The sequence below is a fragment of the Diadema setosum genome, chromosome 4 (assembly GCF_964275005.1).
Source record: "Diadema setosum chromosome 4, eeDiaSeto1, whole genome shotgun sequence".
In the NCBI taxonomy this organism is placed as follows: domain Eukaryota; kingdom Metazoa; phylum Echinodermata; class Echinoidea; order Diadematoida; family Diadematidae; genus Diadema; species Diadema setosum.
Genome location: NC_092688.1, coordinates 5,288,728 through 5,306,965, shown reverse-complemented (window position 1 = coordinate 5,306,965; position 18,238 = coordinate 5,288,728). Strand labels below are relative to the sequence as shown.

General features: G+C 38.7%; 1 protein-coding gene across 1 annotated transcript; it reads right to left on the bottom strand.

Moving 5' to 3' along the window:
• Nucleotides 1-3,032: 3,032 nt before the first annotated feature.
• On the bottom strand, nucleotides 3,033-14,639 carry LOC140226780 (splicing factor ESS-2 homolog). The gene is made up of 9 exons (XM_072307207.1): nucleotides 14,568-14,639; nucleotides 13,069-13,204; nucleotides 11,700-11,880; nucleotides 10,143-10,289; nucleotides 8,285-8,554; nucleotides 6,652-6,891; nucleotides 5,160-5,266; nucleotides 4,261-4,376; nucleotides 3,033-3,691 (listed from the first exon to the last, which is right to left on the bottom strand). Exons 2-9 carry the CDS (start codon nucleotides 13,189-13,191, stop codon nucleotides 3,325-3,327), a joined length of 1,551 nt encoding a protein of 516 aa, XP_072163308.1. The 5' UTR covers nucleotides 13,192-13,204; nucleotides 14,568-14,639; the 3' UTR covers nucleotides 3,033-3,324.
• Between the last annotated feature and the right edge of the window lie 3,599 nt (nucleotides 14,640-18,238).

Below are 18,238 nucleotides of genomic sequence, written 5' to 3'. Positions count from 1 at the left end.
AACCATCAATTTTAAATAAGATGAACATGGGGAAATACTTTATGTCTGACACATGCCGGATGATGAAAGCTTAAGCCACTTAGCTCAGGTGCATTAACAAAGATAAAAGAATCAGCATAAAGAATCTGAATGGAGTAGAAGCCTTTATCTTTGTGGGATGGTTTCAGATATCTTGTGTAGATGACATATCACACAAAACAAACAATCAAGGTCCTTGGAGAAAAAAAAAAAAGGAGTATACAGTGATTTTAATCAGATTTGGATGAAATAAAGATTCACATCAATTAGCTACACATTCAATACACCACCTAACCTGATAAAAAAAAAAAATAAAAAAAAAATAAATTGGTCATGAAAAATGAAGAAGGTACCAATCTCAGTGGGCTTGGCAGAAGGATGAAACAAAAACTGACATCAACCCAAACTTTGCCAGCAAAGTTTGAATGCACACCTGTTAAGAAATACCTTGCATAAAATGTACACTGTATTGTCGCTTAACAAAATATCCATTTGATCTGTGCAATATTCATGCTTATTCTTCAAATAAAACATCATAACCTTTGACACACTCCTGTACAAGAATGTTTATCAGTTATCAGTTGGGACATTAAACACTACAATTGTGACAAGCAACAGAAAAATAAATAAAATCAAAACTACAGTACAGTGTGTATATATATATATATATATATATCTGCTGGGTATATTTATTCTTTCATTTCAATCTACAAAATATACTTACTTTGCCAGATCCAATGTGGTTTCCTTGCATCATCACTTTTTTTTTTTTTTTTTTCATTCGACTGGGGGTAGAAGTCCTATATGTCAGAGCATTCCCTATTGGTCCCTAACCTTGCATGTCTTATCACATAACCCTGCCATGGCAAAAGGAAGTAATGAAATATTTGAAATCACACCACTGACCTCTTATTAACAAGCAAATGAATGTTTTCCTTACTTTTTTTTTTCTTCCAAGGCCAGTATGAAGCACCGCAGTGGATTAAAATTCTACACGGTAAATCCCAAATGTCAGAGGTTAAACGATATTGGAGGTCAATGTTAAGGAGACAAAAAGGCCCAAATTCATGAAGGTGGTACAATCTTTGTCCATGGTTTAAACCATGGACAAAGATTGTACCACCTTCGTGATTTTGGGCCTAGATGTCAGTTGCTGAAAGTCAGAGGAATCTAAACAGTTATATTTCAGTCAAAATATTGCATCTAATATCACTACCAAGTTTTGGAAAATTTCAAATCTCTATCTCTGATATTTTTACTTCTGATATTTTCACCTCTCGCATTATTAGCTCTGATATTTTCACCTCTGACATTTTTACATCTCACATTATTACCTCTGATATTTTCACCTCCGACATTTTTACATCTGGTGTTTTAGCTAGAGCATTTTTACCTCTTAATAGTTTTACTTCGAAAGTTTTTAACCCTGACAGTTTAACCTCTAATTTTTGTTTTAAATCTTTAGCATATCTGTTTCTGACACTTTCACACAAAGCCAAAGAACCGGTAAGCACCTCAGCAAAGCAGTGTCACAAATATTATGATGTTTTGAAAGTTTGCAGTTCCAACACAGATAATCTTGGTACATTATGCAACATGGCTGGTAACATCATTTCTGCCTGGTTTTATTACAGATTGTGCTGAGTAATCACCATCTTCTTGCAAAATCACATGCCAGCAACATCTTTTTAATTTTTAGTTCAATTTAGTAATGTGGTTGAAACATCACAACACATTATGTATGCGAAACCACTGTTGGCTAATGCTAGAAAAACAATGAAATCATCCACATGTGCATCATGACAAATACATAGAATGTTTGGAAATACTGTAGTAGCATGTGCCACACTGCTCCATAAAAAGACACCTCAATCTTGTCTTTTTATTCATCTATTTCTCTGTTTTTCTTTTTTTTTTTTTGAGTGATAACAAAATTCTGAATGTCCTTGGAGAAACTAGTTTGTGAACTCTTTCACTCTTTCGGTATACTTTTCTTTGGTCATCTGTGTGTGCATGTGACAGCATCTCAATGCTTGAACAGCAGTCTATGACACTAATGAACTGATTATTAATACCCACATGGTTTAATATGAAAGTGTTGCCATACTGTACCTCTAATGAATGGTGCTAGACATGGTCATTTCAATTGTGACAAATCCCTGCTGTTTTTAGCGTTAAGAGACATACTCTGAGAACAGAAAACATATTTTCATGCCCTGTAGAAGTGGCATGCATAGGTCTTTGGAGGTCTGTGCCATAGTCCGTAACACAGCTGACTCACATGGTGTGTATCTTTGTTTAGCCTTGTGACGAAATACATTGTACTGACATCTATCAGCATAGGTTGGTCATCGATCTTGTTGGACACCCAAAGTGGCACAAAATTCACATACTGAAAAAATTTGCCCCCTTTCTTGTATCAGCACCAAGTCTGACGTCCATTCCATATCAATTCAACACATCACAACTAGTCACTTAGTAGTGTTATACATGTATATACACTTTTGTATATATATTTGTGTGTGAGTATTTGCATCGTAATTTGTTGTACATTACTGCTATGGAAGGAATACATGGTTGTAAGCAAGCACTTACGGGACCAACAGCTCTAAGACCCCTTTGACAGGTTAGGCAACGAGGGTAAACCACCTTGCCTAGGGGCATTAATGATGTCGCCAGGGGACTTGAGCCATGGGCATCACATTGACAATCCATCATCTGATCCAATGTATCTTGCTGCCCTCTATTCACCCTCTAGATGCTGACGTAAGAAGGTCTGCATTTCATTGGAGGTCAAAGGTCATAATGACCAGGATGATGTATGGCATAATGTCATATTCCTTCTACACCAGACAGATCAATGCACTTTGCTCCACCTGAGATTGTCCATATGACGAACAGACAGAAACCAGTATGGAGCCGACTTACGATGTACTTCATACATTGCATCAGAATCTAGATCCAATGACAAGCTTCATGGGCAGAAGACTTCGACAGCAACATTTAGGCACATGCACTTGATAGCCAGTGACTGCCATTACTGCAAAAGTGGTTATTTCAGCGCGAGTAATTTTCACACTCGATGGGGTAAGATGAATTTTGCATGATCTTAATTCTGTGGAATCAAGACATCTTACTAGCGGAACATATGATGTGTAAAAATATTAACGTTTTCATTTTCGCTGTGGTTTCTGGTCACACTAAATGCGTGAAAATTTCCACACCATGAAAATTTCCACTTTCATAGTAATATATCTGAGCAACAAACCAGTCTGGAGTCCATCAAAGCTGCCATATGATCCAATCTCAGAAAAAGTCTGTTGCTTTTTTCCTCGAAGGACCTGAAGACGTCCTCTTTGGTAGGTCTAGTAGATTGTCTGTCAAGCTGGCAGGCTCGGACTGGCTTCTCGTTGAGGCGGGGCTAGCCCCAACCAGTTGCTGCCCTCGCTTGGTGGCTGGTGACTTCCCTGGAGTTAGCCCCGGAGTCCTGTTCGGTGTTCCGCCTACAGAGGGAGTCCTGCTGCCCATGGAGCGGGATGGGGATGGTGTGTAGCTGGCACGTAGCGCCTTGTCCGCATGACCCACACTCCGCTGGACAAGTTTCTGGGCAGCAGAGGACAGTGTTCGTATTCTTTCCATGGAGTTTACAGAGCCAAACCTCTTGGGAGATGGGCTGTGTGATAAAGTGTGAGTGACATCGTGATATCTGCCATAAATACAGCCCCAATATGAAAAGCATCACTTTGACACAGAACATGAGGTATAATACGAAAAATCTATCCTAATAACTTTGTCATACGTACCGGTAAATATTCCTTTCTGTATCCAGTTTTATTCAATAGCAGGTCAAAATAACATTTTGCTTGCTATCTTTTATCTAAAACCACAACTGCAAATAATTTACAAAGGTACATAAACAACAGTATACAGGTATATCAAAACATGATTTGATTTGATTTTGAATCATGATTTTTTTTTTCATATGGTTGTTGAGAAAGCACAGAATTTCTGAAAGCAAACAAAATGGGACCGACAGCTTCAAGTCCATTTAGAAAGACTACGTAGTGAGGTTCAAGTGTCTTTCCTAGCAATACAACCACTGCTACCTGGGAAATGGAACCAGGATGCTAATGAATTGATGAACCATGGTCTTATCTGCTGAGAAACTACAGCTGTTAAAGCAGAACAAAACAAGCAGGTCTCACGAAAAGCAAAACTGTCCAACCCCCTTTTTCTCTATACCTGACAAGATTCTGGGTGACCCTCTTGAGGGCCTCCTCTTTCTTGGCACGGTTCTTCTTGGTCACTTTGTCGACCAGCGACAGACCAAGCCTCTCCTTCCTCGGAACTCCCGGCATCTACCACAAACAGGAAATATGTACATACATGAAACGCCTTCGTCCAGCTCAGAGTCTAGTTCGGTTGCACCCAACTTCCACTTTCCCTTTGTTTAATAATTATCTGCATCCAAGTTTTCATTTCCTTTTTTGTTTTTGTTTTTTAATGGGGGGGGGGGGGAGGGCTAATTCTCTTGAAAAGCAAAATAATGTCACAAATATACAGACACTGAGGGATGCGAGTCTGTTAGTGTTTAAATAATCATTAAAAAAAAACAAAACAACATGATTTGGTGTAATTTTGTCATCAGTAGTCCTATGGTGATGTCATTTAGAATTCAAGCATTCAAGATTCAAATGATAGTCACAACTACTTTTGATGCTCATCACTGCAATCTTTGCAAACAATCTGCTCCACTGATTCCATTCATTCTGCTAATAGCTTCTTATCCAATAGATCTACTTCCCAACACTGACATATTTCAAATCTTAGGTGTCATATGCAACATAAAACGGCTTTGTTTGAACTCACAGAACTTGCAATACATAAATATGTATATACATATACAGGTACATGTATGTTCATTCTGTATGCATATAAAATTCATATACTCTAAATGAAAAAAAAAAACAAACAAACAAACCCAGATGATTTATCATCAACGACTACAGAAGGCATGAAAGTCAAGAGTGAACCACTGCTGGTCACCTGTGCAGACATAGTTTTCAATTCATAAGCAGGACAGACAGTCAGAAGATTAAAGAGCAGTGTCACAACCATACTAAGTGAGCACTGGGAGGTACCTTGAACTGCGGACCTCTGACCACAGACACGGGTGTGTCACCCCCGTCCAGCCTGAAAGGGGTGCCCTCGATCTCCCCCCATGTCATCATGGGTGAATCATTCACACCTGCAGGTCAGATCACAGGAGTTTCAGAGTAGGTGAACATGCAATGAGACGACAATGAATAAACACATTGCTTTCAAGTAGAAAACAGACATAAAGGACAAGTCCACCTTCATATACATGTGGATTGAGTAAATGCAGCAATATGAGTTTAATAGTAGAACAATTCAGTGAAAGGTTGGGGGAAATTGGACAATCTGTTCAAAAGTTATGAATTTTTGAAGTTTCTACGCAGTCACTGCTGGATTAGAAGACTACATACAGCGCATGATGTCACATGCTTAGAATGATATAAGGAAAATATAAAGAGAATTTCACAAAATTCTATTTTTTGAAAAAAAAAAAGTGCACATTTCCTTGACTTGTCACTGATGTATGTCAAGGGCAATATTATTCCCCCTATCTTCTGAAAGAGGCAAGTCAAGTGTTTTTTCATTATGCGAGAAAAGGGAAAATATGTTGAATTTTCTATATATTTTCTTTACAACGTTCTACACATGTGATACCACAAGCTGTAATAGTCTTCTCATTCAGCAGTGACTGAGCAAAAACTTCAAAAATTCCTAACATTTGAACAGATTGTCCGATTTTCCTCAAACTCTCACTGATGTTTTCTACTAATATTGCTGTATTCACTCAATCTGCATGTCTATTACCGTGAACTTGTACTATAGGAAAGGCAAAAATCAACAAACATAGCATGCAACCTCACAACAAAAAAACAAACAAACAAACAAACAAAGAAAAAGAATGTATATCACTGGTTCAATTTGCAAATTGTAGTCACTTTTATGTATACCTCTCATCACAACTTGTGAATGAGCATTACCGCATAATGTCTTTAATACAGAGCAGCATAGCTCGTCTAATGAGTGTCAAAAGGGCATTACATTCATGAACTTACTGTAATATCAGCCACCTTCTGGCTCTACTCTGGTATCACACTTGCTGTGACCTATTTCTGCCTACTGATTGTATATCCAGGAACAATATTCATGTACATACACACACAAACCTCACACATACACGTACATGCAAAAAATATACACACGTCATACATTTTTTTCTCTGTTAGTATGTAATTAAGTAGAGTAAAACTGTCCCATTCAGTCAAGCAAAGCCTGTATGGAAATTTGCCAGATAGGAATGCCACAAAGTAAACCTTCTTTCATATTTTCAAGCTTAATCACATAACTCCTCTATTCCATCAATGCCACATCTTAAAAGACTGGAGTAACAGTGCTTTATTGAGAAAAAGGTTTATATCAGCCATCAGGCTTTGTTGCACTCATGACGGTAAAACACCTGTAAGAATTAAATCTATATTATGCATGAATGTCTCACTGAACCCAACAAATCCTGCAGACAAAGAGTGAACACCAACTAACCCGGTGCTGGAGATGGTGTGGCCACGAACCCATACCCATTGACCATTGGCCCTTCCGCTGGGTTGGTCTCCTTCCCATCGGGTCCCACCTTCCCGTCCCCCTTTGTGGTCCTGGCGAATGTTGAAGTCTCGCTCGTATTGGGTCTGGCGAAGGGGTCGTGGGTCAGTCTGGTGTTGGAGTGGGAGATTTCTCTCTCCTTGGGCTTCAGCATGACTTTCTCTGCAACACTGAGATCAACACCTGAAAGAGCAAGTGTAAAGTGTAGCCTCATGGTGTCACTAACTCAGCATCCACTCCATTCTAAGGGACTAAGTCTCTATGGCTTTGGTACTAAAGGAATATACAGTTGCCACTGTTTGATAGGGACTCTACTAAATGGGATCATCACTGTAATGGGACATTGTATTTCTTTTGCAAACACGAAAACTTCAAACGGGATGAGATGGCAGTTAAACGGGATGAAAGTTGCATGAAATATTCGTACAAAATGGAAACTTTGCACAAGATTTCTCTTTCTGAAGATGGCAAATTCAAAGTATTTACACGAAAATGTAGCCATTGGTGTAGACAATCTTGTAGTAGTCATGAAAACTATGTACATGAAAAAATTCAGATTCATAGCTGGATGTACAGCACACCACAGAGTCCATCAAGCACGCTAAACCCAGCATGACCCCTAAATGAAATATGCTTTCATGTAGTATTTCTGTGAATAGATATGTACGGTCAAAAGTGATGTAAAAAACTAGTAGTGAATGCATATAATTACTTACACAATCTGAGTTTGTTGGTAATAATTGTGTTTGTAGTTACAGTGTGATAGTAAAGCCTGTACAATGAACTTTGAACACTACAGATGACATAATTCTGACTTCTACAAATCAGGACAGTTCCTTAATCAGGACAAGGGGTCTTACCGTATATGCCAAATATTTGCGAGGTTTTAATTTTCGCAAATTTCTCAAGTCGGGTGCTATTCGCGAATTTAAAAGCACGCGAAAATATTAACTCTGCTCCCAACATGAATGTAACATGCACACATACATTTCTCTGTTCAGTACTGTACTCCACAATCTCAAATTTAACCACTCGTGAAATTGTTGGGAAATCCTGATTCGCGAAAAATTAGACTCGCTAAATATATGGCATATACAATACTCCTGACTCATGTTCATAAAACCATGGTTATCAGTTTCAGTCAAAATAGCAGCTCTCTGACGACTTTTACTCTATGTTAGGGCCTGGCCCACTGGCGTTTAGGAAAATTTGGGTATGAATTGCACACAAAATTGTTTTACATTCGCCAAACATCCGCAACCAAAATTTTGTGCAGCTCAAAAATCCTGGCGATGGAAAATCGTGCCTCTGCAGATTACTGCGGATGTGTGCAGACGTAGGCCGACTCACGTTTCACAAATATTGCGGATGTTTAGCAAATATAAAACAATTTTGTATGCAATTCATATGCAAATCTTCCTAAACGCCTGTGGGACTGAGCCCCAAGTTCCTACTATGTGTAATAGCATACATGTATAGTATTACAGGTTTGCCTTGATTACATTGGAGAAGTACATTTCGTTATGTTGCTGGATTTTATTGTCCAAATTGCTGACACCCTTTGATCCTGGCATACCTTCAGGAACATACATGAGGGCGTTCTTCGCCTGGTAGCGCCATCCGTCCACTGAGTTGCTGCGGGACTCGATGGCCAGCTGTTCGCTGCTCTTCAGCTGCAGCATGCTGGCGGCCTGCTCCTCGTGGTTCTGCTCAGCCTCGTAGAGCCAGGCGTGCTTCTGCTGATGTTTCTCTGCTGACTTGGCCATGATCTCACTAAAGGACACATTGTCTTCACTAGTGTGCTTTGCCAGGTACTTGTCCAGGGAAAGAGATGTGTCACTCTTGGCTGCACAACATCGGGTAGAGAGAGAGAGAGAGAAAAAAAAAAAGACAAAAAATTATAACCACCCTGATGCATGAACAAAGATTTGGTTTTGAAAGAAATGGTGGTGATTGGGCTCAGGCTGTAGTACATCTGCCTCCAGATCTAAAGGACCCAGGTTCGATTCCCGAGTCTAATTGAGCAATGTTGTGTATAATCATACCATCCCCTCTAGTAAGAGGCCAAACACTCTGCTCCTTGGGTAGGTTATACGAGACCTTCTTTGTTCACGTGTTGCACAAATTTGAGACCAAATTTACAGCATTCGCGCATACTTTTACGAAACCATGCCCATTTTTGTAACTACCTGTCACCCCAAAATGGGCACAATTGTGTGATTTTGTGTATATTTCCTACAGAAAACAGTGCTCTGTCATGAAACTGAAAAAAAAAAACCCCTGATTATTTTTACTTTTAATCACTTTGATTGCCAAGCAGATCATCTATTTCCACCACTGATCTTGTTCTTCTACAGAGATCAGTAATTTTCACCCATACATATGTGTGCTGAAAATCCCCCGATTTCCCAATCTGGTATAAACCTTTTGTTGTCTCATCAACTTCCAGCTGTGCGGCCTGCCTCGCCCTACCAGAAACTAGAGCAATGCACTTTAGTGCGTGTATGCAAACCTCAAAAATGCGCTGCTTGAACTCCCAAGTTTATTGGCCCTACCTGCCAAAATCTGGAAAATCCTTCATATTAATCCTTAAAGGCAACGCAAACCCAAAGAGTAATGTGGATTGAGTGAAAGCAGCAACATTAGTAGAACACATCAGTGAAAGTTTAAAGAAAATCGGACAATCGATGCAACAGTTATGAATTTTTAAAGTTTTGGTGTTGGAACCGCTGGATGAGGAGACTACTAGAGGTTATGACGTATGAGTGGACAACAATACAAAGAAACTATAAAGAAAATTCAACAAAAATTCACTTTTCTAGCATTATGAAAGCTGCTTTCAGAAAGCAGGGGAAATAATGGCTACCCTTAACATATGTCAGTATCAAGTTGATGGAATTTGTAATTTTCATGAAAAATGAATTTTTGTGGAATTTTCTTAATATTTTCTTTATATTGTTGTCCACTCATACGTCATAAGCTCTAGTAGTCTCTTCATCCAGCGGTTCCAACACCAAAACTTTAAAAATTCATAACTTTTGCATCAATTGTCCGATTTTCTTCAAACTTTCACTGATGTGTTCTACTAATGTTGCTGCTTACACTCAATCCACATTGCTCTTAGGGTTTGCGTTCCCTTTAAAAATTCCCAGATCACTACTAAAATGTAATCACTGGTTTCTTGTATCATTCTCAACCTTTCCTGTTAGTTTCATCCAAATCCGTTCACAACTTTTAGAGTTATCTTGCACACAGACAAACAGACAAACAGACAAACAAACAAACAAACAAACAAACAAACATTGCAACTGATTGACAAATTGCCCTACATCGACGTAAATAACAAACAAACGCTAATGAAAATGTAATCTCCTTCCTTGGCGGAGGTAATAAGTGCCTGTGAGTGGTCTGGAATGGGCTGAGAGAAGTCTTACATTTTTCTCCCTGCTGAGTCAAATCTTCTTCCTCCTCCTCCAGTGGCCTGTCCTCATTCTTGTAGTCTGTAGTGGTGCTCCGCGGTGTATTGCTGGGAAACTGACCGGGAATGGGAGTCTCAAAGGTCGACGGGGTCTGGTCCCGCTCTGTGTAAGGGGCAAAGATTTAAAGTTGGAGCAGATTTCAAAGAATAAGATTTACTATTGGAATGGTAAGTGATCAATTATTCAGGTTCTACCCTAACACGTCATGGCATGATGCACATAAACCAGTATATTGGTATGATACAGGTCATTACACCATACAAAACTTTCTGCTTAAAGAGGGGCTGACTGCATAGCATGTTCAATTAATGTCACATGGGGTAGCACACAGGATATACAGGGTATACAGACAACAATGGGTATACATGGTAATATACAAGGTAGTGCATGTATGAATATTAAACTTCATAGAAGGAAAAATTCAAGTGCCAAACACTACTTATTCCTCACAATTTGACACCACAATTCCTGAAATGAGGTCTCAATGATTCCATTAATTTTTGCAGGTGGTGACTTTTGTCGATGAAAATACACAGAATGTTTAAACTCCGGATGGAACAATCATAATGAAGAGATTATCAGTTCCTTGACATCGTGTCAAGACTTATATTAAAAGTTAAGTAACCTCCCTCAATGGCATTTCAAACCCTTCAGATGGATTTCTTGGCATGCAACTCCTTCAGCAGTCATCATCTACTTTATATGCCATATATTTCGCGAGCCTAAATTTTTGCGAATCGGGAATTCCCGACGATTTCGTGAGTGGTTAAATTTGAGATCGTGGAGTCCTGTACTGAACGGAGAAGAGTACACGCGTACGTCACATTCACATCAGGATCAGTGTCAGTCAATAATTTCGCACATCTTTACTTTTGAGAATAGCACCTGACTCACGAAATCTGCGAGTATAAAAACCTCGCGAAATATTTGGCGTATACAGTATATGATGCTCTCTAAAGCATTGCTTGAATTGGTACTCTGATTTCTACAAAGAGATAAAAATTGTAATTTTGATGTATTGATTTGACATTTAATGGTTTGGATTTGCACAAATCTTTTTAAAGTTAAGTTCATAGGGCTATGTTTAGGTCTTGAGAATGATATCTACAGCTTTAGCAGGAAAATGACTAATGTATACAGTAGTACAAAATCACTATTTTCTGGCACTTAATTAAGCATTTGCTCATAACGAATGCTACAAACGCTGTATGTGCCACACATGCATGGCATGAATGACATGCTTCATATATGTAATATTTCTCACATAGAATATTTTGCAAATTTGGACTGGTAAGATAATTTCAAGAGTGGTTCACTTTAAAATTGAGAACTACATTGACAGAATAAAAATAAATACTGTATTATCCCTTTCAGGGAAAGACATAATGTAGTGATTTCCAACCTTGGAGACTATATAACGTGCTAACAGTGAACATGCTACAATAGACAATTCAACACTCTATCATCGTCTTGAAAAATTCATGCACAACCATCCAGGCTAATTTTTCTGACCTGGGAGTGGTGTAATGCCAGAGGTGCCAGGCCTGGAGGTGCGGTCAGTCGAGGCGTACTTAATGGCCAATTCTCTCATCCTGACCAGGTCATTCCTCTCCATGGCCTCCATGTACTCCTTTTGTGCCTTCAGCTTCTTGAGGTCAGGGAAGAAATCCCGCTGGATGATCTTCTCTAGATCCTACAACAAATTTTCATAATCATTGAGAAATACAGTGCACTCCCGTTATAACACAGTTATAATGAAATTCCAGTTACAACGAAGTAAAAATTCATGTGGCAACATCATCCACTCTACGTATTTTTTATTGTTTATTAGTTCGGTTATAACAAAATTTTGATATACGAAAGAAAACTGCCTGTGCTGAGCACTTTGTTATAACGCGAGTCCACTGTATTGCTCATATCCATATGAAACCTTGCATTACATTCTGCGGTGTTATGCTGTGATACTCAACTGGTGCATACATATATGACTTTGCATATAAGATGTTTATTCAAACAAATGTGAATCCATTTGTACAATCCAAAAACAAGAGACAAATGCAGGACTTTAAGTGTGTCACAAACTATAGCAGTAGAATCTGTTGAGCAGAAATCAGGATGTAGATGTATCAATGAATTGTAACTCACAGGAGAAACTTTGACAAGGTCTGATAATTGTTGAAGCAACATATTTGTATTGAAAGCACCAAATATGAATACACATGATGTATTTCCAAATGGCACGATTCACTTGTGCAATGCTAGACTAACTGCATTGTGAAGGACAAGATTTGTATATCCACTTCATTCTGTCATGTGGGCAATGTTTAAAAGCAGTGCCCAGTAGCAAGGTCAGTTAGTTATTGTCAGAATTTGGGGTCTTATTTTACTTCATATGTAATTTCTCTGGAAGCAGTTGTGCATATTCTCAGCTCTCAAGTGTTAACTATTATGATACACCTACATGACTAGATAAGTTTCAAATTTGAAGTGACAATTATGTCAGGGCTGCACACTAACCTGTCTGTAGGACCAGTAGGTACCCAGTTATTCTATTTGTTACTGGTCCATTCCTGAAAAGTTGCTGGTCCGACAGTGATTATTACTCACTAAACTGGTCAGGGATCATCCGACCAGTGCCAGTGTGCACCATTGATTATGAATTTCTCTGTTTCATCAATAAGGAGGTGTGTGAAATTTGGAGTATTTGCAAGGCACTGAGAAATCTTTCACTTGATAAGCTTCGTAGATGACAACATAACTAACACATATATTATTAAGTATGAATTTTGATGATAATGATGATGATGATGATGGTGATGATGTAGATTCTATGGTTTTTAAAACAATAGAGGGTCTACTTGTGAAGTCTCATGGTACTCACGCTGACAAAATCCTCCTCATCCAACACCTTCCTCTTAGGTGGTTTCTTCTTTGTGGTCACGACATCCAGCTCAGATGAGGCTGCAACGGCCAGGGCCTTTTCACCAGCCTTCACAAGGGCCATGTTATTCTGCTAGCTGAATAATTAATGTATTTGATAACCCTATGTGGCGTCACTTCACATTTACAGCACAGCAAAGGCATCGAGCATATTACAGTGCACTCCCGTTATGACGAACACGGTTATAACGAAATTCCGGTTACAACGAAATAAAATTTAGGGCCGCAACATTATCAACTCTATGTATTTTTATTCTTTATTCATTCGGTTATAACGAAATTTCGTTATAACGAAAGAAAACTGCCGGTCCCGAGGACTTCGTTATAACGGGAGTCCACTGTATCTTCAACTTCATGCAAATGACACCGACTCCGTTTAAGCATACATTGAAGAAAATGTTTAACAAATTATGACATATTAATTTCCATCTAAGGTACAGAAAACATAAATATCAGGCTGTAAATACATGAATAATATACAACTAGGCCTATATATCATGAAATGAAATTCTGTGAGGAATCCATAGTTCCTTAGATGAAAATCGGTTAAGAAGTGGATCAGATATCCAAACACAAAGTAGGCCCCCTAAATCAAAGTGATCCGAATAAAACAAAAATGTGGGTCCCACATGGACACATTTTAATGATTGCTTTGTTTTGGAAATCTCAGCCATTTTAAAACCAAGTTTCATCAAATAAACTTTGAATTCCTCTTAATGTGCTCTTTCATACTATACTAACTATACACAGCCCAGTCGCTGTACGTAGTGACACAGCGTACTAACAGCGTTTGGTCAGGTTAATACTATATAAGTGGTTTCTCATTTACAGTAGATATCTCTCTAGGTCCTAATATCAAAAAATTAATGTTGGAAACCTGAAGCGTCTAGAATCTTCAAGTTTGAAGGAGGCCAACTGAACCAGAAGAAGAAGAAGATATCAACTAAAGCTGAATGTAGCTGCACTCTATCCCTTTTTTTTAAACTAAGGTTGCACAAACATTCAGTCAAGATTTAATTTATAAATTAAGAACCGGCTATATTCATTTTTTCCCTTTCAAGAAAATTAAGAAAGTGTTGTCATGGTTGTGAAATTGATACCTTCCCAGAGATCTACTACCACGTGTGACTACATTTCTGCTGACGGGACTCTCAGGAAGGTTCCCCCAGAATAACATAAACAGAAAAAAATCACGGGAGTTCGATGTCGACATCTCCTTGTAAAGATTTTCATAGCTGCCATAGCCCATTAATGTGTTGGCCATGCCATCATGATCATGGCTCTTTTACCCACACAGAATCAAAGCAAAGGGACCGTTAAACGTTGCTTCACCGCCTTCTCTATGATCTTCGTCTGGTCACAGCAACACAGGGAATGCAAACAGTGAGAAACATTCAGTCACACAGACCCTATAAATAAAGAGGAAGAATACATACATACCGTCTAAAGACGTATACTTCATATAATCACTCGTATTATCTTCGTTTTCATCAACGTTACGTAGATCGTAGCGGCCAACAGACAGCGAAGGGAATGAAGAGCAGTGTGTTTACATGATTCATTCAGATTCAGGTAGGCACTTTTGAGGCGAGAATGCTCTGCGGGAAGTAGTTTCACCAAAGGTCACAGATATTAATTATTCATGAGCTGGCGCGCTGACTGCCGAAGCCTTATTGAATATGTATGAGATGGGAAATTCCCTGTTCCCCTGCGTTATAAACGTACACCACCGAGTGTACGTCATGTAAACACATTTTGCTTGCACAGTTGCAACAGTATGTGTATGTGTGTGTGTGTGTTTGTGTGTGTGTGTGTGTGTGTGTGTGTGTTGTGTGTGTGTGTGTGTATTTGTCCGTCTGTCTGTCACTCACTCGAGGGATGTCCATCGACGACTCACCCTTGCCGACATCCCGAAGATTCTGTACAAACATGGTTAGACGATGAGTTTGATCGTCATTGTGGTAAGTGCGTTTGAAGGGGGGTAAGAAGATTCTTCAAATCAATACTTTCAGTAGGGCCTAGTTGTTATTTTTTTATTTTTTTGTTCGGGGGGGGGGTAAAATGGGCTGGGTCAGAAAACACAGAAAAGTACACTTAATGAAATCAGTCATTCTCTTAAGTTCTAACTGAATCGAAGTTCATCTCAATCAACCGTTAAAAATGACAACGTCTATAGTAATACATGCTCTTCTAATGCCTATGCGTTTTACACATGAAACGAGGCGACAGTAGAGTGTGGTGAGGCGACAGTAGAGTGCGGTTTGGTCATATTGGTGAATTTACCGATGAACTTCAATTTTTAACACTAATTATTTTTAGTAGAGTGACAAATAAAGCCCCTGGAGCCGAAACTCATGTCTTTTGAAGCGATTCGACCGTTAAAAGTGACAACATCTTAGTATCAAATGCTCTTCTAATGCCTATGCGTTATACACATAAAACGAGGCGACAGTAGAGTGTGGTGAGGCGACAGTAGAGTGCGGTTTGGTCATATTGGTGAATTTACCGATGAACTTCAATTTTTCATTTAAATTATTTTTAGTAGAGTGACAAACAGAGCCCCTGGAGCCGAAACTCATGTCTTTTGATGCGATTCGACCGTTAAAAATGACAACATCTATAGTATTACAGTCATGCTCTTCTAATGCCTATGCGTTATACACATAAAACGAGGCGACAGTAGAGTGTGGTGAGGCGACAGTAGAGTGCGGTTTGGTCATATTGGTGAATTTACCGATGAACTTGCATTTTTAACACTGATTATTTTTAGTAGAGTGACAATAAAGCCCCTGGAGCCGAATCTCATGTCTTTTGAAGCGAATCGACCGTTAAAAGTGACAACATCTTAGTATCAAATGCTCTTCTAATGCCTATGCGTTATACACATAAAACGAGGCGACAGTAGAGTGTGGTGAGGCGACAGTAGAGTGCGGTTTGGTCATATTGGTGAATTTACCGATGAACTTGAATTTTTCACTTAAATTATTTTTAGTAGAGTGACAAACAGAGCTCCTGGAGCCGAAACTCATGTCTTTTGATGCGATTCGACCGTTAAATGTGACAACATCTTAGTATCAAATGCTCTTCTAATGCCTATGCGTTATACACATAAAACGAGGCGACAGTAGAGTGTGGTGAGGCGACAGTAGAGTGCGGTTTGGTCATATTGGTGAATTTACAGATGAACTTCCATTTTTAACAGTGATTATTTTTAGTAGAGTGACAAATAAAGCCCCTTTAGCCGAAACTCATGTCTTTTGAAGCGATTCGACCGTTAAAAGTGACAACATCTTAGTATCAAATGCTCTTCTAATACCTATGCGTTATACACATAAAACGAGGCGACAGTAGAGTGTGGTGAGGCGACAGTAGAGTGCGGTTTGGTCATATTGGTGAATTTATCGATGAACTTGCATTTCTAACAGTGATTATTTTTAGTAGAGTGACAAATAAAGCCCCTGGAGCCGAAACTCATGTCTTTTGAAGCGATTCGACCGTTGAAAATGACAACATCTATAGTATTACGTGCTCTTCTAATGCCTATGCGTTATACACATAAAACGAGGCGACAGTAGAGTGTGGTGAGGCGACAGTAGAGTGCGGTTTGGTCATATTGGTGAATTTACCGATGAACTTGAATTTTTCACTTAAATTATTTTTAGTAGAGTGACAAACAGAGCTCCTGGAGCCGAAACCCATGTCTTTTGATGCGATTCGACCGTTAAATGTGACAACATCTTAGTATTAAATGCTCTTCTAATGCCTATGCGTTATACACATAAAACGAGGCGACAGTAGAGTGCTGTTTGGTCATATTGGTGAATTTACCGATGAACTTCAATTTCTAACTTAAATTATTTTTTAGTAGAGTGACAAACAAAGCCCCTGGAGCCGAAAACCATGTCTTTTGATGCGATTCGACCGTTAAAAATGACAACATCTATAGTATTACGTGCTCTTCTAATGACTATGCGTTATACACATAAAACGAGGCGACAGTATAGAGTGTGGTGAGGCGACAGTATAGAGTTCGGTTTGGTCATATTGGTGAATTTACTGATGAACTTGAATTTTTAACATTAGTTATTTTTAGTAGAGTGACAAACAAAACCCTTGGAGCCGAAACTCATGTCTTTTGATGTGATTCGACGCTTGAAAATGACAACATCTTAGTATTAATTGCTCTTCTAATGACTATGCGTTGTTAAGCAGATAACTAAAGATAATGTGATAAAGTTGAAAAATATTAAGAAATTCAGGTCCTTGTGCGTTTTTGCTATCATTTTCCTTACACAGCCATTATAATATTATGTGGACGCAAGCATGGAGAACTCCACATGCTTGTTTGTTTGTTTTATTGTTTTACTCAGTTGATGTAACCATATGCAGACAAAGAAAGTGCTAATCGAGGAAGAAGAATAAATATAAGGAAATGGAAGTTTTGGCATTAGTCTGATGGTCCTCGAAAGGAAAAACAAATCTTGATATTGTAGATTGCATGTGTTGTTGTTGCAGTGGTTAGTAACGGGCGTGTTGTAAACTATGGAGATGTACATTGAGTATAGGCCCTCCCGTAAAAAATTCTTTGTTTCTCCTTTTGTAACATCAGATTTGGTAATCAAATATCAATATCTGAATGGTGCAAGTGATAAATACTTCTTTGATAATACTTTCGTGGCCTTGTATTTTGTAACAAAAAAAAAATGTATTTTATAATGACAAGTTTAGATCTAATTTAGATTTTAACAGAGATACTCAGATTGTTCTAGTTGTTAGACTTGGTATTATCGTCATTGCCCTCATAACTTCACATACTATAAAGCAACACTAGGGGCGGGGGTATTAATCACATTCAGTGATAATTCTAGTTTGTGCTTATCATGAATTCTTCTTCCATTTTTACCCAAGAGAAACCTCTGCGCAAGAGTGCACCCCCGGAAATACCAAGACAGAGACCTACACAAGGTTTGTTATTGTTGTTGTTGGTGCAAGTGGTGGCGTTGTTGCTGTTTGTTGTTGTTGTTGCTGCTGCTGCTGAAAGTCTTGTTGTTTGTCTTTCAGTGTGGGAAATAGAAGATGCAATTGTCTACCTGAACATATTTAGGATATTT

What these genes read in the sequence shown, in the direction of transcription:
- LOC140226780 (XM_072307207.1), bottom strand. Translation starts at nt 13,191, where the DNA reads ATGGCCCTTGTGAAGGCTGGTGAAAAGGCCCTGGCCGTTGCAGCCTCA. An exon ending in GACTCAGCAGGGAGAAAAAT is followed by an intron (nt 8,555 to 10,142) that starts GTAAGACTTCTC and finishes GATGTTGTGCAG; the next exon opens with CCAAGAGTGACACATCTCTT. An exon ending in CCTCATGTATGTTCCTGAAG is followed by an intron (nt 6,892 to 8,284) that starts GTATGCCAGGAT and finishes TTGCTCTTTCAG; the next exon opens with GTGTTGATCTCAGTGTTGCA.